The 18,761-nt window shown below is 50.1% G+C and overlaps 1 protein-coding gene and 1 non-coding gene across 3 annotated transcripts in view; one reads left to right on the top strand and one right to left on the bottom strand.

The window, feature by feature from the left end:
- Positions 1-9,908, bottom strand: part of ZNF496 (zinc finger protein 496) — a 33,694-nt gene extending 23,786 nt beyond the window's left edge. The window contains exons 1-6 of one of the 2 annotated variants that reach the window (XM_090290351.1): positions 9,766-9,908; positions 9,342-9,567; positions 7,663-7,779; positions 6,898-7,324; positions 6,356-6,539; positions 2,856-2,932 (exon numbers count right to left, since the gene is read on the bottom strand). In XM_090290351.1, the coding sequence (XP_090146477.1) occupies positions 2,856-2,932; positions 6,356-6,539; positions 6,898-7,287 (651 nt within the window). In that variant the 5' untranslated portion in view covers positions 7,288-7,324; positions 7,663-7,779; positions 9,342-9,567; positions 9,766-9,908. The remainder of the gene's footprint in view (positions 1-2,855; positions 2,933-6,355; positions 6,540-6,897; positions 7,325-7,662; positions 7,780-9,341; positions 9,568-9,765) is intronic. The other variant, XM_090290352.1, reaches the window with a different exon arrangement.
- Positions 135-264, top strand: LOC150000318 (small nucleolar RNA SNORA33). Its single transcript, XR_016513843.1, has one exon. It is a non-coding gene; the product is annotated as a small nucleolar RNA SNORA33 (small nucleolar RNA).
- Positions 9,909-18,761: the final 8,853 nt, after the last annotated feature.

The following is an 18,761-nucleotide window of genomic DNA, read 5'->3' as shown; positions in this document are numbered from 1 at the left end:
CACAAAAAGGATACAGAGATAGCAGACAAGCAGATGAAAAGATGTCCAGCTTCACCAGCCATTACAGAAATGCAACTTAAATCCTAAGGAGATATCACCATCCGTCTATCAGAATGGCTAAAATAAAAAAGTAAAAGCCAGACAATAAATCTGCTCACCTGAATGGGTTTCTGCAGAAATTTAGAGAAGGCTAGCAATAGTAAAGCCATGTTATAAGCCTTAAAGACACTGAAGTCATTAAGGTCCCTATAAGAAAGAAAAACAAAAAACAAAACGAAACAAAAAAACAGTGATATCAAATGCTGGCAAGGATGTGGGGAATGTAGTGGGAATGTAAAATGGTACAGTCACTCTGGGAAAAAGATACCAGACAATCCAACAATTGCATACCTGGGCATGTGTCCTCAGAGACATAAAGACTGATGTTCACAGAAAAACCTATACACAGCCCTGGCTGGTGTGGCTCAGTGGACTGAACAGCAGCCTGCAAACTGAAAGGCTGCTGGTTCAATTCCTAGTCAGGGGACATGCCTGGGTTGCAGGTCACCAGTTGGGGGTGTATGAGAGGCAACTGATTGACATTTCTCATGCATGTCAATGTTTCTCTCCCTCCACCTCTTCCTAATAAATAAATAAAACCCTAAAAAAAAAAAAAATCTGTACACAAATGTTATAGCACTGTTATGCAGAATGACCCCAAATAGCAATAAACCAGGTCTCAAGCTGTGGTACATACCATGAGGTCCTTCCTCAGCAATAAAAACAGAATGGACTACTGACACATGCAGAACAGTGATCTAAGCACCCAGAGAATTATGCTGATTAAAAAGTCTATCCCCCACCTATTTAATGTACTTGAAACAACACTATCGGATGGAGAACACATCAGTGGTTATCCAAGACAAACGAGGGGGTGCGGTGACAAACGAGGGGGTATGGTGAGAGCAGTGGCTGTGGTTGTAAAAGGCAACAGGAAAGATCCTTCCAAAAGCAAACGATCTGTAGCCTGTGCATTAATGTCAGCGTGCTGGCTGTGACACTGGACTATATTTCTACAAGACCTTACCATTCAGTGTAAAGCGTACAAGGGTTCTGTTTATTTTGTACAACTGCAAGTGAATTGGCAATTACCAAGTAAATACGTAAGTAAGTAGAATTTGACACGCACCCATGTTCATAGTGGCATTATTCACAGTAGCCAGAGGTGAAAGCCACCCAAATGTCTATCAAAGAATGAAGAAAAGCACAGTGGCTATAGGCACACCACAGAACATCACTCAGCCTTAACAAGAAAGGAAATTCCGACACGTGCTACACCATGGATGAACCTTGAGGACATTACACTGAGAGAACCCAGCCAGACACAAAAGGACAGATGCTGTGTGATTCCACTCAGGTGCGCTCTTCAGAGTGAGGGGTTAGCAGGTGCCAGGGCCAGAGGTGTTGGGGGTATGGGAAAAGGTCACTGAGTGGCTGAGGAGTTCCAGCTTGGAAAAATGAAAAAATTCTGGAGGTTGGTTGCACAACAGTGGGAATATACTTAAGATCACTGAGCACTTAAAAACACTACTATAGCCTTGGCTGGTGTGGCTCAGTGGACTGGTCTGCAAACCAAAGGGTCACTGGTTCAATTCCCAGTCAGGGCACGTGCCTGTGTTGTGGGTCAGGTCCCCAGCTGGGGGTGTATGAGAGGCAACCACACATTTGTTCCCGTTCTTTCTCCCTCCCTTACCCTCTCTCTAAAAATAAATAAATAAAATCTTAAAAAGAAAGCACTACTGTCATTAAAAATGGCTAGGACTGTAAGTTTTGTTATATATATTTTAAAACTAAAAGTAAAAATTAAAAAGACTCTAAACAGTGAGACCTTTGGGATGGTCATTCTTAGTGCAATGGGCAGAAACACTCTTCAATGAAGGATGAACAGCACTAACTTATCCAAATCTGCCTCTTCTGCACACTGTGGAATCTATAGGGCCCAGGAGGAATCCAAAGGTGAAGACCAAAGCTCAATAGGTACTAAATTCATAGCATCCCTGAGAGTTGTACTGGTCAAAGGTGTCAGTTTTTAATAAGAATAGTTCTGCCTCCTTTGGGTAGTTTGACTCATCAGCTCAAGCAGTGCAGAACAAATGCTGGGACAGAGGCTCTGCTCACGGGTTCAGCTCCCAGGGCGTGGACACCCACCCCATGTGCTGGCTAATTCCTTCTCACCCAGAGGCAATCCCTCCCAAGTTTCAAGTCCTACTAAGTGCTCGGTGCAGACAATAAACTGTGCCTGCTGTCCTTCAGTCTTCCACCTGCCGAAAACCAGCAGCAACAAGGGCCATCCATGCCTGCACGGCACCTACATTCTTGTAATGACTATGTTTCATGGCAGCCGGCGGAAAGTGTTTGGGAGAAAAATGAAGGGGGTGTGGTCAGAAACCATGGCCCCAGAAGGAACTGAGATGGAAAGGGGTGAGTGAGGAGGACACCTGCCAGCCCAAGACTAGCTCCCACCTGGGAAGGACCCCTGAGACAGGAAGTCTTCCATGGAAATTCCCAACACCCCTCTGCACGGCTGTGTGATGGTACCAAAGAAATGCTTTCCCTGCCCTTTTTCACTGGAGCAGACACCAAGAGGCAGACATATGAGGACCCCAGGTGTCTGTGTCCACCACCATCTGCAGGCTGCTGAAGGTGACGAGCCCCGGGCAGCCTGGACTCTGGGGCAGGGAGACGGATGGAGTCACATAAACTCAGGGCCATCCTCTGTTTTTCTAGGCTGGGACTGAATAGCCTGTGTGGCAGACAGAAGCCGCCCAGGATCCCCCTGCAGGTGACAGAGGCAACGGCTTCTACAGGTCACTCACCAGGGGCAGCTGGAGGGCAGTCACTTGCTGCACGTCCCTGGAACTGGAGTCCTGGAGGAGGGGCGTATCTTGTGGAACTGAAAGAGATGGGAAAAGATTATCTCATAATCCTGGGCCTCTTTTCGCACCTGCAAAGGGAGGGTTACAAGATAATGCACATAAAAAGCTTTGGGCAAACGATGAGATTTGTTTCTTTACTTTCAGACACAACAATGGGGACCTGAACAGGGAATGCCTGGGCTCCAGTTGGCCCCACCACCAAGTCACCACGCAACTTCACACAGGTGCAGAAACCTCAACTTCATGATCCGAAGTCAGGAAAAAATAAAGGTAGAGCTCTGAGTCAAGGTACCAGTAAGAGCTTCCAGCAACACAGATTACCATGGGGCTCCAGGGTCAGATAAATGCATACATGTGTACCTTATAAACTGCCAACTCCAGAAGAGGCTGTGTGACCTTGGATGTCCCGGGACAAGCTCGTGTGCAGTGCCCTTTCCACTATCACTAGAAGGTGCCGAGTGTAGCCCTGGGGCACCTCACCCGGCTGGCCCTGGGGCCTCGGTGGGGGCACTATTCCAGCAGGGATTCTCTCCCAATTGGCAACAGCACCCTGCTCAGGCTTCTGTAAGAGGAGGACACATGCCTGGCCCAGGGTGCAGGAAGGTAAAAAGAAGCTGTTTCAAAGGCTCTGCTTGCACCTGAGGACTCAGGAAGCTGCACTATTGTCTCCTGGTCTCCTGCAGGCTAACCCCACATGACATGTCAAAGTTAACACACAAGCCAGTGCCCTCACCTTTCAGACCCAGGATGAAACAGGGGCAGGTGTCGCTATTTAGAATAAGGGACAGCTCAGCAGGCAGTGACACTGGGGGGCTGCCAGGAAGGGGAGGCTCAGGTTGGGTGGGGGTGGAAACGAGGGGTGATTTCATTCTGCCCTCATCCCTGGCTGCCTTCTGGGGGTGGCAACAGCCCCGCCCACGTCTCCGAGGGACATGAGTCCACGGACACTTCTGCAAATCACTGGAAAGCTTTCAGCCTCTGAACAAGATTTAGCTTTTTAGGAAGATTTTCAAGATTGGAACTACATGGCCCTGGCTGGTGCGGTTCAGTGGACTGAGTGCAGCCTGCGAACCAAACATTTGCTAGTTTGATTCCCAGTCAGGACACAGGCCTGGGTTGCGAGCCAAGTCCCCAGTTGGGCACATGCAAGAAGAAACCAGTCGATGTTTCTCTCACACATCGGTGTTTCTCTCCCTCTTTCTCCCTCCCTTCCCTACTCTCTGAAAATTTCAAAAATCTTAAAAAAAAGAAAAAGGAAAGAGATTGGGACTACATGGCTTTTACTGGAGGCTCATTCTTCAGTGTTTAAGGCCTTCCTGGTCACTAACTCACCAGGTCTGTTCTGTCCCTTTGTTAGTGCTCAGGGAAAACAGAGCTGAGCTGCTCAGCTGGCCGTCCATGGTGCTAACTGGCTTGTCTCTGAAATTCCCCAAGAAGCACCAGCTTAGGTTGGGAGCCCCTCCTGGGGACATTCTTGCCCCCACAACCTGCACAGCCAGACTGCCTGCATGTACAGGGTTTATTTTGGCTGACAGTCCTTCCTTTATGCTGTTACAGGCTAAACTGTGTCCCCACCAAATTCATAGGCTGAAGTCCCAAGTCCCAGGACCTCAGAATATCGCTACTTGGAGATGGGGGTTTTCAGAGAGCTTCTTTAGGACAGACCCTAACCCGATTTGACCGGTGTCCTTATAAGAGATTCAGACACGCGCAGATGGACAACCATGAGGACACATGGAGATGATGGCTATCCACATGTCAAGGAGAGAGGTCTCCAAGGAACCAGGCCTGCTGGCACCTGGAGCTTGGACTCCCAACCTCCACAGCTGGAAAAAATAAATGCCTGGTGCTTGAGCCACCCCACCTGTGGAACTTTGGACATTCTTAGAAAACTAACACAACTATCTAGACTTTAAGAAGGAAGGGGCTAAAGAGTTTGATTTAAGCAGAAGTCTATCTAGTTTCACCCACAAAGAAATGTAACATTTTTTAAAAATATTGCAATACTTATTAAAATGCTAAGGACAACTGCTGTGAATCACAAGAATACTCTCCTGGCCACCCCTCAACTTTGCATGTTATCTATAGATTTGGGTTGGCCAAAGAGCTTGTTTGTTTTTTTCTGTAAGATAGTTCTAGTGGCACTTACTTGTCTTAACTTCATTCAAAACAACTGTGTTAGATTATATAGTGACAGCTGTCATATCAGTGTGCATTTAAAAAAAAAACTTAACAAAATCAGTGAATTTTTGTGCAGCCATTTTAATACTGAAGATGGAAGAAAATATGCAACATTTTCGGCATATTATGCTCAATTATTTCAAGAAAGGTAAGAACATAATTGAAACACAATAAAAACCTCTGCGGTGTACAGAGAAGGCGCTGTGACTGACTGGATGTATCAAAAGTGGTTTGCAAAGTTTTGTGCTGGAGATTTCTTGCTGGATGATGCTCCAGTCACGTAGACCAGTTGAAGTTGATGGCAATCAAATGGAGACAATTTGCAAACAATCGCTATACCATATGGGACACAGCCAACATATTCATAATACCCATATCAGTAAAGTTATTGGTGAAAATGAAAAATGTGTTTTATTTTATGGAAAAAAACATATGGACTTTTTGGCCAACCCAATACAATGTGGAAAGCCTGCTCAAAGTAACCCTCACACCATACAGGTCCCTTAACCCTGGGCAGCACGGCTTTCCTAAGGATGATGTCAACTCAAGAGCCCTGACTGGCTCAGGCCCCTGCTCAGCATTTTATGCGTATAGTCCTTTAATCCTCAAGAAGCCCAATACGGGCAACAAATGCCTCCTTTGGATGGACCAGGACACTGAGGCTTGCAGAGTCTAGAAGCATGCCCCAAGTTTTAGCCAGGATTCAAAGTCAAGTGTAACTGGTAGCCAAGCTACCTGCCTGCAGCCACCAGTGTCTTCTATACAGATATTCAGAAATGTCTAGGTGACACTCAAGCCCCAAACCCTGAGACACCTACCTGCTCCCTCTGAAGGTATTTCTGGATTTCCTACAGCATCATAACAAGCCCAACATCAGGAACAGTTCAGCCAGTAAAGACAGGTTCAGGGAGACAGGTGGACATGGCCACACTTGGCTCCTGACGCAGGCCTCACTGAGACAGCAACAGTGCCCAACTGTCCCCAGAATGACAAAGTTCAGAGATGTGCCCTCACAGGGAGAAGATGGTGCAGCCTCAAAGACACCCCTCTAAAGCAGAGGTTCCTCTAGGTGGAATGGGCACCATGAAAAGAACAGACACTCTCAAGAGATTCTGATTCAATCACTCTAGGGAGGAATCCAGACCTTGAAAGTGGTTTATGGCTCCTCAGGGGTCAAGAGACAACTACTAAGGTCAAGAGCCACCACCAAAGCACAGGTGGGGTGTGCAGGCTCCTCCCCACATCCCCAGGCTCCCTACCTGGGTCCTCGCTGAGCTGGCCTGGCAGTCTGCTCAGGAGCCCTGGGCCCTGGGGCAGGGTCACTGGCTGGGCTTCCTGGCTCTTTGCAAGGTGGCTCTGCGGCTCTTCTGGCAGCGGCTCCGGCTCCTGGTCCCGAGAACCATCCCCATCGTCGATCACCACTGGGTCCTCACAGTGCTTGAGCTGCAATCCCAGAGAGGATGTCTCAGGACTGTTGCGGCGGGCCTGGCCAGCTAGGGCCAGCAGCTGGGCCTATTGACCGTCACCTGCTGCACAGCTGAACACTGTAGGCTCTGCCTAGACCTTGGACAGGGCTGTAAGGGGGATGGCTTATCCTCCCCCTAATTAGAGCCTTTAAAGAATATAACCTGCTTCACTGAGAAACCAACACTTGTGTGGACCTAGCCAAAGTCCGGAGTTCTAGACAAAATTCCTCATCCCTGCCAGGGGGCGCATGGCCCTGTCTCCACACTGCTACCCAGCTGCTCTCACCCTCGCTCCTTCTGGCCTCCAGCAAGCCCCAAGCAGCCGATCCACTCACCCACTGCCAGGGTCTGCCTGGCTCCCGCTCCAGCGCCTCCACGGCAGCCACAGCCTGCTCGCCACTTTCGGGCTCCTGGGCACGCACCCAGCCCTGGATCTCACGGGGCAGGATGGCCAGAAACTGCTCTAGCACCAGCAGCTCCAGGATCTGCTCCTTGCTATGTCGCTCGGGACGCAGCCAGCCCCGGCACAGGTCCCAGAGGCGCTGCAGAGCCTCACGGGGGCCCGCTGCCTCCTGGTAGCGGAACCGGCGGAAGAGGCGTCGGGAGGACTCGGGGCTGGGAAGCTCACCCTGGGGGCCAGGGCTCTCTCCCGGCGGGCTCCTCATTTTCCTGGGCTCCTCACTTTCCTTTGGAGCCAACACTCGGGGGCACAGGGCTGTGGGCATGATGGGATTTGATGGGGGTCAGCAGCAGAAGACGACCCTATTTCCAAACAGAAATTGCTGGCTTCAATGCTCTGGTCTCCTGCAGTAGGTTTTGGGGGTGGTGATGGGGAAAGCGACAAGGCACAGAGCCCACCCTTGGGAGAAGCTCTGGGACATGTGTGAAGTGTCGGTGTGGCTGATCCTTACACAAAGGGAGGGAGGGCACTACCACCCCCCAACAGCATCATTACAGGGTCCCCTAACTGGTTAACCAGACAAACAGGGCAGGGAGTCTAGAAGAAAAGCAGTGGCCTTTAATGTGACAATGGCATTCTGAGCATCCCAGGACACTGTGGGGCTACATGTGGGAGAGAAGGAATTCAGACTCAGTGGTACCTTTGGTGGCCAGATCCTCCTGCAGAGGCCCCAGGAGGGCCGCGCCAAGCAGGCTGCTATCTTGGGGCTTCTGAGCCAAAGTCACCGTCCTTGCCCTGGAGACCTTTACAGCATGAACTGGAAAGACAAAGAGTATCCAGGGAAGAGCCTGAGGGCACATCCAGAAGGGGGACCCACCCTGCCAGTGGCCAGGGCTGCCTCTGGTGCCATATCTGCTGGATGGACCGCCAGAGCACGCCCTGCCTGTGGAGTCTGCACTGGGAGATGGCAATGAAGCACATGGCTGAGAAGACACCCACACAGGAAATGGGACACTCAAAAGTGACAGCCACACCCTGAGATTCCTGGAGAAAAAGTAACGTTGTGATTTAAACACACCAGCACTTGCAGATCAGCCTTCCCCAGCTTGCTAAGTCTAAATCGCTAACTTTAAGCATATATTTAAAGATGCCTTGACCTTGCTTCCACCACCTTCTCTATGGTTGTCAGCTTTCTTTTTTTTTTTTCCAAGATTTATTTTTCAGAGAGGAAGAAAGAGGGAAATATCAATGCGTGAGAGAAACATTGATGGGTTGCCTCTCTCATGGGCCCAACCGGCGACCAACCCTGCAACCCAGGCACATGCCTTGACCAGGAACTGAACTGGGACCCTTTGGTTCATAGGCTGGTGCTCCAACCCCTGAACCAAACCAGCCTGGGCATCTTGAAGCCATAATGAAGGCACCTGCACACACCAAAGAGCCCTCCCCAGGCAGGACGGGGGTGGGGGGGCATATGAACACAGTGGGGTTCAGGACCCCTCCACCTCCCCCGTGAAAACACACACACACACACACACACACACACACACGCGGCGACATCAGAGAGTAACAGCCACTACTCAGACTATGGGACCCAGAGAAAGCCCTTCCCCCTCCCTCAGGCCTCTGAGACCAGGGGGCACAGCCATTGGACCTCCACACCCAGACTGTATGAGGCGCCCCAGCTTAAACTTAACCTTCAACTGCTGTGCGGCCCCAAGGGTCCCATGTGGCACGCAGGCCTCCCTCCTGTTCACAGAAGAGCCACAAAGCCACGGTATGGCAGTCAGAAAACCCAAGTGCCAGGGGTGCTTCGCTTTCCAAGGGAAAACAGTCTAGCCCAAAAGGACCGAAAGAGTCTGGCTGGGCACCTTACATTTTGCCCCACGTCTGCAACAGGAACCCAGTCTCTGCCGGCCCCACCACCCCCAAGTCCCTAAACTCAGCCTCACACACTTGCAGAAATCCTGGGTGCTTGGGTCTGCCCCAAACTAGGGGATCCAGGCCCCACCCTCAGCACTCGGTGTCCGGTGTCCGCTGAGTACCAGCCCTAACCAGACAGCGGCATTCCCCTTTGTCACCCGGGCACCTGGCGGTAGGTGGCTCAGGAGTGAAGCCTGATTAATGAGCGAAGGTAGGTCCCAGAGGATTCCAGCCGGGCGGGGCGGGGCGGGCTACCAAGAGAAGGGTCACTGAGCCGGATCAGCAGAAAGGAAAGGGGAGGGCATTTTGGGCCTGGGAAAGGCCGAGCTTTCCCTCGCTCCGGGATCCCGCTTCCCTCCCAGCGCACTCCCGAGCGCGCGCGCGCGCATCACATTCACACTTGCGCGCGCGCGTGCGCGCGCGCGGCTCCACTGTGGCCAGCTCCGGGCTTCTCACCTCGCAGCTGGAAACTCCTTCCCTGCGTCTAACTCAAACCGCTCCTGCTGCGACGTTAGTCATTGCAGCCGTTCCTCATCCTTCCCGGCCGGCCTCCCGATGTCCTTCCCAAGGCGGCCTCTCTGCAGGGCCCGACTCCGTCCCTGGCCAGCCAAGCCCCGTCTCCTGCTCATCCAGAAAACCACGGCTCCACTTGGGAGGGAAGAGTAGGAACAAATGCAGGCGCCTGAAAAAAAAAACAATATTGGTGTTGCTTTATCCTCCAGCCCACAGATCCACCAACGATCGGCTCCAGGAGGGGGGACGCGCGGGGCCGAGGGGTGCACGGGATCAGGGGGCGCGGGGCTGGGAGGCCGGGGTGCCTGCGGCCAGAGGACAGGGTGGGAAGGCTCCGCGCAGGCCGCGGGAGCCTGGTCGAACTCACCGCCACAGCGCGTCCCAGTTGGCGGGCCGCGCAGGCTTGGCCGCCCCCAGAGCCTGAGGGACGCGGAGGAAAGAACAGGCCGGACCCTCCGGCTCCTTCCCCTGGGACACTTCCTGCTCCGCTCTAGGACCGCGGAGGTCTCGGAGTCTCAGTGGTTCCCTCCCCGCCCCCCAGCCGAGGTGTGCGCAGGGGTGACATCCGACACCCCCAGCCCTGCTCGAGCGCTGCCCCGCCCCTCTTCGCCAGTCTGGGCCTCGTGACGGCCAGGGAGTGGGCCCCTAGCTGCCAGGCCCGGCCTCCCTGAGGCCTGGCGTGCGGGGGGTGGGCTGAGGACAGGGGCGTTAGGGGCGCTGCGGGGACGGCGCCCGCAGGCGGTGGCAGAGGACACAGCACGAGGATGCACAGATGACGCACGGTGCAGAGAGGTGTAAGGGCGATCGTTTCTGGTGTTTTCCCCGCTCCCGCGCCCCGGAGCTTGTGGATGCCCGGAAGGGCCGATCCCGACCTGGGGCTGAAGAATGGAATGGGGAAAGGGACCTGTTCCTTTTAGGAATCCCTTGTGACCGCCCCCGGCAGGCGCCACCCCCTGATTGCCAAAATCCGTTCTGGGAGCCAGCTGCTGCTGCTGAAAAGACGAAAAGACAAGGGCGACAGAGACGCAGACACCCTCTCTCTGCCTCCTTTGCCTTGGGACGTCCGAGTGTCAGTTTGCATTTTCTTGGGCTTAAACAGATTTGCGGAGTTTCAGTTTAAGGGAGGTTGCCCGATGTATGGCCCTTCTGATCATCAGGACAAGGCTGGAGAGCGCGCGGAGAGCCTCGGTTAATCTCACTGCCAACGGCTGTCGCAGAGCTCGGGACTCTCAGTTCGCACTGAGCCGAGGCGCAGGGAGAGGCTGGAGGCCTTTGGAAGTGGTAGTGAGAGGCAACCAGGAATTAGGCTTCCAGATCCCCTCAACACTACCCTAGTGCTGGGTATAGCCCCTGAGTCTGGAGGGATATTCCTGGGTCATCCTTAATGTTCCAGATTCTGGAGCTTGGGAGACAGAGCGCCTCGGTGCCCTGAGCAGGTCTGATTCCCTCCTACCCTCTGCTCCATCCATCCCACCCTGAAGTTAACTCTTCCCAAGAACAGAAGGCAGAGAAAAGTCTCCAAGTGCCAGAGGGTCACACAACCGCAGACACCTCTGCTTTCAGACAGATGCTGATTCAATGGCAAGCAGAGCAAACCAGTTCTGCCAAAGAAAATGGCCTGGCTGCGTGGGTCCGGAGACGAGGTGGGTGGGTCTGGACACGAGACCCTTGCACTCACTGTGTGTCTTTTCATTCCATGGTCTGGTGCCTCCTGTTTCTTCCTTTAAGTTACAAATTATCACTCCTAGCTAGTGGGAGTTATTGGGAGCCGCATCTGTCAAAGGTCTGGACTCCGACTTCAGCAGGGGATAGAGGAAGGCAAAGGAGCGAAGCTCTTTTCAGTGAACAGTGATTGTTCGTCCAAATGCCAGCTGCTGGTAGGGTCAACCAGGCATCCCACCTGGAGCCCGCGGGTACTAAGGGGAGCCACCCGCATCTGACTCCACTGAACTCAGTGTTAAGGCCCCTCTCAGGAACACCGGCCAGCACCGTGGAGGAGGCCTTGCAGCCAGGGGAGAGGAGGAGAGGTTCTCCGTGGGAGTAGCCTGGGGCCGGTGAGGTAAGCTGGACTAAGGTGCTTGAGCAAAATCGCAGCCCGTGGCCCTCACTACTGTGAGGGTCCAGACCCTGAGCTGGAACCACCAGCGCTGAGACTGGCTGGGGAACCGGCAGTTGAGTGTTGGGAACCTGTGCTCCTACCTCTGCCCCGCTGCAGCCCTAAAGTAGTTAAATGCAGAACCCAGCGATCACAAGCCGGCTACCTCAGGTCAGTCCCCCACTGCCCAGGGGCCCAGCTCCTTCCCCTGAACTGACACCTCCTTGCAATCTGTTGATCCATCTCAGTTCAGAACTTGCCCTTACTCTGCATTTGTCCTGTATTTTGCTAAGCACCTGGATTAAATAAAGCCTGCCTCCTCGACTCCTCACCAGGTGATCTCAGGCCTTCTCAACCTTTCTGCGCCTCAGTTCCCTCATCCAGCAAACAGAGGTGATACTGTTCCCGCATTGGGTGGGTATAGAGTCATTCATCGTTCAACAAACATACCGAGCACCTACAAGGCTCTCTTAGTGCCTGGTGCCTTCTAAGTGCTCAGAGTACACCTGTCAACACAACTAGCTAATGGGGGTGGAGGGGAGCAAGCAGTTAGCAAAATCAGTATCATGGGGACTCTCTGGCTCTCTTCCTCAAGGATGTTTGGATGATCATGCTGCAGCTGCCTGAGTTTCCCAAAGGATGGTATTTTGGATGGGAAGGAAGTCTGGGCTGGCCTGGCAGAGGGTGGCAGGGGTACTTAGGGGGTGTTCTAGAGGGGAAGAGCTCTGAGGCAGAAGCCTGCCATTCTTCCAATATTGTGTACCTTTTTTATCTTATGTTGTTTTAGTTTGTAAACTAACCCTATAAAAATAAGATAATTAAAAACTAACAGGGGGAAATGATAGGAGAGCTCAGGTGTTAAAGAGTTTGGTCTTAATTGGTAGGTTTAAGTGATTAAAGCTGTAACTAAAAAGTTTAGCCTTATAAGCAATTAAGGCTGTAACTGAAAAGTTTTTAAAAATCAATACCATGGGGCAGAGAAGAAGGAAAGTGGAGAAGCATTGGGGAACAGTATTAAAGAAGTCAGGGCAGGCTCCATTGCCACGGGGGCATCTGAAATGAGGGAGCTGATTAAGCTGGAGCCTGGATAAGAGCAGGGTCCATAAGTAGAGGAGAGCAAGGACAAGGTGGTGACCAGGGAACAAGGGAGTGAGGTGAGGTGTCCACAATGGTGGGGGGCACTGGGAGCCATTGGAAGGTGCTTTCCTCGGTGACAAGTGGGGCTCTGTTTGATGTCCCCAGTGAAGCACCAGCAAGCGAGCCATGCCCTGACTCTGCTGAAGGCCCACCAGCCACCTGTGTGGGTCTTTGGTTTATGTTACTGCTGCTGGTTTTGTATGTTTTTATAAAATGCTTTCTGTGTATCACTGATTGTTCCAACCATGGAGAGACCATGGTGGACAGAAGATGCTGGCTTCTGAGAGATAGAAGGGGAATCTGGAAACAATGACTTTTTATTATAATACCATGGTGACAGAACGTCAGGAGGAGCCTGCCACAGCGACCAGGTGGCAGCTCCATGAGGAGGCGGCATTTGAGGGCACAGGTGGCTTGGGAGCACAGCAGAGGGAACAGTGCATGTGAAGGCCATGAAGCAGGAGCTTGGTCCCCTTGGGGCAAGAAAAGTGGGAGAATGCCAAGGCTGGAGAGAGAGGTGGGGTTCCAGTAGGGCGTGGCCTGATGGGACCACCATTTTACCAGATCAATACTCAGAACAGGTGGAGCAGAAGCAGCAGCTTCTGCGTTATGAGGGGCAGCAGAAATTCGGGTGGGCAATGGTGATCCTGCAGTCAGCTGACGGATTTTCCCTCCCTGTGCTATATGGTTGTAGAATGAGGAACAGCTGTGGCTTGGGCCTGAATTGGGTCCAGATTTGGAAGCAGGAGTCTGGGAGGGGGCAGGAGAGGGTTTTTGTCTTGCTGCGTCTGAGATATTCCAAAGACAAGTGGTCAATTGGGTCCAGACGTGGAAGCAGATATCTGGGAGAAGGGTGAAGCTGGGGTACAAATCTGGAATCACAGTAGCTGAGACCCTGGGGTGGGCAATGGGGACGCAGCCTCAGAATGACGAGGTTTGGAGACTGGGAGATGAGGAGGAGTAAGGTGGGCAGGGAGAAGGGTGGCAGTGGGGGGAGGGGTAAAACGAGGAGGGGGAGGCAAGGAGCAGCCACCCTGAGGTGCAGGGAAACATAGATGGTGTCCGTATGTGGACAGGCAAGTCTGGTTCAAGAAAGAGGGCTGGTCAGGGTGAGCGCTGTCTTAAGATCCAGTTAGAGGAGGAGAAAACATGGCCGAGATCTCTAAGGCAGGAGTTGATAGAGGCAGTAGGCAGAGCGGAAGAGCTGAAACTGCTGGGCTGGAGCAGCATGGAGAAGGGCATAATGGAGTACAGATGGCTGGCTGTGGCTGAGGGGGCCTGCATCCCATAGTAAAGATGGAAGAAATTAGACCAAGCCCCAGCAGGCAGGAGGGGTCTGGGTGAGGGTCTAAGGAGAGCAGAGAAGGCTGGGCATGAGTGGGCGTTATGAGTATGGGGTGGACCCTGAGTGTTCAGATGCTCCAGGGGAGTGAGAAGCAGGTGTGACCATTCATGTTATGTGTCTACTTGCCCAGGCCACAGTGCCGAGGCATTTGGTCAAACACTGTATTTTTTTTTTCTTTTCTTTTTTGTTAATTATTTATTTATTTGTAGAGAGAGGGGAAAGGAGAAAGAGAGGGAGAGAAACATCACTGTGTGGTTGCCTCTCACTTGCATCCCCAACTGGGGACCTGAGATGCAACCTAGTCATGTGCCCTGACTGGGAATTGAACCAGCGACACTTGGCTCGCAGGCCAACACCAAACACTGTTTTTTAAAATGAGATTCACATTTAAATTAGTAGACTGAGTAATGTGGGCTGGCCTTGTCCAGTCTGGGGAAGTCCTTAAGTATGAAGATGGAGGTCCCCAGGAAAGAGGAATTGTGTGCGCAGTCTGCCTTCAGACTCAAGACTGCAGCAGCACCTCTTCCCAGTGTCTCCAACTGGCTAGCCTACCCTGCAGGTTTCAGACTTACCAGTCCCCTCTCTGGGTGAGACAATCCCTTATGCCTCTCTCTCTCTCTCTTTCTCTCTCTCTCTCTCTCTCTCTCTCTCTCTCTCTCTCTCTCACCCCCTCTACACAAACACACATACACACACACAACCCTCACTGGTTCTGTTTCTCTGGAAGACAATGACCAACACATGGGCCTCAGCTGACAGGGAGGAAAGAGAAGGCATGACATGCTCACCTTGCTAAGCGAGAAGGTGGATGGGCTGTAGCAAAGGAAATGACAAATTCAGCCAAGCATGCAATGAACCATGTGTAGCTTTCCTAAAACCCAGCACCTACACACAGAAAGACAGCCATACACTCCCCAGCAGGAGGTCAGCATGCCACAGACCGTGCTTGTATGTGAAGACACGCCTCCTCGCATCTGCCCTGGACCCGAACACCTGCCTTTCCCAGAGCCACACTAACCAGGGCTATCACCCTTTTTATTCAACATAGTATTGGAAGTTCTAGCCACAGCATTTAGGCAAGAAAAAGAAAAAGAGAACATCCAAATTGGAAAGGAAAAAGTAAAGTTGTCATTTGCAGATGACTTAATACTATAGAGAGAGAAGCATAGAAATTCCAACAAAAACTGTTGAAACAAATAAATTCAGTAAAGTTGCAGGATATAAAATTAGTATTCAGAAGTCAATTGTGTTTATATGCACTAATAAGCTATCAGAAAGCCAAATTAAGAATACAAATCCATTTACAATTGCATCAAAAAGAATAAAATACCAAGGAATAAATTTAAGCAAAGAGACAGAAGACCTATACTCTGAAAACTATAAGACATTGATGAAAGAAATTGAAGATGCAATTAAATGAAAGGATATACCATGCTCATGAATAGAAAAGATTAATACTGATAAAATATTCTTTTTTTTTTTTGACTTTTAAGAGTATATATTTATTTATACAATTCACCAGGGAATACAATTTTTGGTGAGTTAGGTCTAACATTTGTTTATGACTAAATTTTGCCATCTGAATCCAAAAATAACCTGTTTTTCTCTATCACATCAACTCTTTTTTTTTATCGTGGTTTTTTTTTTAATGTTTTTTATTGATTATATTGTTACAACAGTTCCAATTTTCTCCCCCTTGCTCCCCTCCACCCAGCACCCCCCTCCCCCAGCAATCCCCCCCAAGTCCATACCCCTGGTTCGTAAAAATTAACTGTCCCCCCCTCTCAAATATTAGGACCCTTTGTAATCTTGTAAAGGACAATGGGCAAAGGTCTCAAGCTCCTCTAGCTGCTTCAAGCTGGACATGGTCGTCGTCCTACCTACCCTTGGGTCCAGAAAACCCTAATAAGAGTGGGGGTGTGGAGGGGAGGGTGGCCTTCCCACATGGGGAAGGATCGTGCAGACTCCAGGTCAGTTGGCTGTCTCCGGTCAACGGCGTGCTTGGTTTAACAGGCTGGTGTGCTTGTTGTGTTCTGGGGGCAACAGATTTGGCGAAAAGGGTTAAAAGACATCATTCAACCCATAACTACTAGATGACAAAAAGGCAGGGATTAATTTTTCAATGTTCCATATTAGGGGGAAAAAAAAAGGGGGGGCTTCTTTGTAAGAAGGTGTGCTAGGCACATCTCACCTGTCCAAAACCCTTTTGCCCATTATACTTAGTTTGGGCTGAGGTAAATAGTTTAGGTTTTCCCCCTCCCAGACCTCTGGGCCTTTTCTGTCCAAGCCATTAGGATAGAAAAGAGAAACCAGTTTTAAAGTGAAGCCCACAGACCACCCCATTCTTCACCAACCCAGCCATTTAGTTCAGCCAAACCGTTGAGTCTCAGGAGGCAGTGCTGCAGAGAGGATTCGTCGTCGTCGGCAGCCGTCCGTCTCGAGAGACGATGGTGTAGCTTCTTAAGAGTCTATCTGCACCGCCGAGAATGGTTGTGCAGTCCGACTCGGGAGTGACACGGTATCTGTCTCCTCCCGTGTTGAATTGACATCTTGCGATGACGCTGGAGTGTCCTCTCCAGTGAAGCTGAAGCTACAGAGCCTGGGCAGGGTGATATGGAGGGTCTGCTGTTGCCCATGCAGCAGACCCCCCCTCTCTTCGCAGCTGAAGGATCCAAGGGAAAGACGGAGTCAATACAGCTTGGCTTCAGGTGCGCCGCAGGAGTTGCCGGTGTTGACTACAACGTCAAACCGCCTTAGGGACTCCGGCTCCGGATTTTCTGTCGGGGTTTACTCCCTTAGCCTTTCCCCAGAAGAGGTATGCCGCAAGGCAGTGGAGGTTTTTTGGAATCAGAGTTTTCCTTCTCTGATGTGCCCTGACTGGAAGATCGAACCAGCGACACTTAGCTCGCAGGCCGACGCTCAATCCACTGAGCCAAACCAGCCAGGGTAAGATTAAGTGAGGCTTATGCATATAGACAATCACTCAGGTAATGCGATCATAGGCTTATGCCCTTTGAAAACAGAAAACACGTGTTAATTTATGTAACATAACCCACAAACAAGTCTCTAAATCTGTAAGACTGTCTTATTGGGAAGACATCCAGTTGCAAGGCACTTGAAATTCTATTTGCCTGCAACTTGAATATCTTTGATAATATCACAGACATGGTTTAATTTTCAAGTGAAACCATATTTTAAATGAGAAGAAACTTTTAAGACGGTTAGTTGCCCTATTTTATAGTCTACTACTGATCATTGTGATTTTCCTTGAATAATAATTTTTCTCCCTAAGGTTGCCCTCCTTGTTTTTAAAGGGATTACATTAAGTCCATTTTTAATTTATCCTGTTCGTTTGCATAAACATAACAAGAGCAGCAAATGATCACTTATGATCTTTAGTTCTGCTTTGCTGGAACTTACCCAAGGAATATTTGGGGTGACCCTCAGTCTGTTCTTCAGGGCACAGAAGCTGAGCCACATATCTGGCATTCATACTTGCCTGTACACAGGTTTTTCATTGTGCCTTAAGGTCCCTTCTAGCCATCTTTCAGGAAAACAACCTTCGTTCCTTCCCTGGAAAGATTGCTGTGGACCGCACAACCAACCATGATACAAGGCCTTTTATCTCGTGGGCTTTTATTACCTTTGAAAGTCATTCCCAGTTCCTCAGGGCTTTTTGGTAACAATCTGAGCCCAAGTATGTTTCCTTTAGGCTTGACATTCCAGTCAAAGACTTGGTCAAAAAAAAAAAAAAAAAAAGGTACCTCTATTAACAACTGGTCTTATTAGTTCTATGCCAAGAAACTTATGTCATTACTTACTTGTTTAAAATGCCAAACTCTGGAGGGATCAAATAGGGAGAAAAATATACAACGTGAAGGAAAATCTTTATCCTAATATTCACTGAACTGGCATTTCCATTCTTCATATTTTCATTTTTCCCCCACTAAAAAAATTATTTTGTTTGTTTTTCCATTACAGTAGTCTCACTTTTTTACCCCTCTTGCTTCCCTGCACCCTATCCCTCCCTTCCCCCACATTTAGTCTCCACTCAGTTGCCCATGTCCGTGGGTCATTCATATATATATATATATATATATATATATTTTTTTTTTTTTACTTGACCCTTCCCCTTCTTACACCCTTCTCTTCCTCCCCCCCTCCCCCCTTGTTACTGTTAGTCTACTTCTTGTTTACATACCTCTGGTTCAATTTTGCTCTTTTGTTTGTGTTGTTCATTAGTTTCCTGTAATAGGTGACAGCATAAGGTATTTTTCTTTTGTTGCCTGGCTTATTTTACTAAGCATAATTTTCTCTAGTTCCATCCATGTTGTTGCAAATGGTAGAAGTTCCTTCTTTCTTTCTGCTACATAGAATTCCATTGTGTAAATGTACCAGTTTTTTGATCCACTCATCTACAGATGGGCATTTAGGTTGTTTCCAGCACTTGGCTATTGTAAATAGTGCTGCTATGAACATTGGAGTGCGTAGGTTCTTTTGAATTGGTGTTTCAGGATTTTTTGGATATAATCCTAGCAATGGAATTGCTGGTTCAAAAGGCAGTTCCATTTTTAGTTTTTTAAGGAAATTCCAAACTGTTTTCCACAGTGGCTGCACCAGTCTGCATTCCCACCAGCAATGCACCAGGGTTCTCGTTTCTCCGCATCCTCTCCAGCACAAGTTGTTTGTTGATTTGTTGATGATGGTCATTCTGACTGGTGTGAGGCGGTATCTCATTGTGGTTTTTATTTGCATCTCTCTGATGGCTAGTGATGTTGCGCATACT

This window comes from Furipterus horrens, unplaced genomic scaffold (genome assembly GCF_987537825.1).
Source record: "Furipterus horrens unplaced genomic scaffold, mFurHor1.1.pri manual_scaffold_10, whole genome shotgun sequence".
NCBI lineage: Eukaryota > Metazoa > Chordata > Mammalia > Chiroptera > Furipteridae > Furipterus > Furipterus horrens.
The sequence above is the reverse complement of the archived record's forward strand: the minus strand, read 5'-3'. Positions and strand labels throughout refer to the sequence as shown.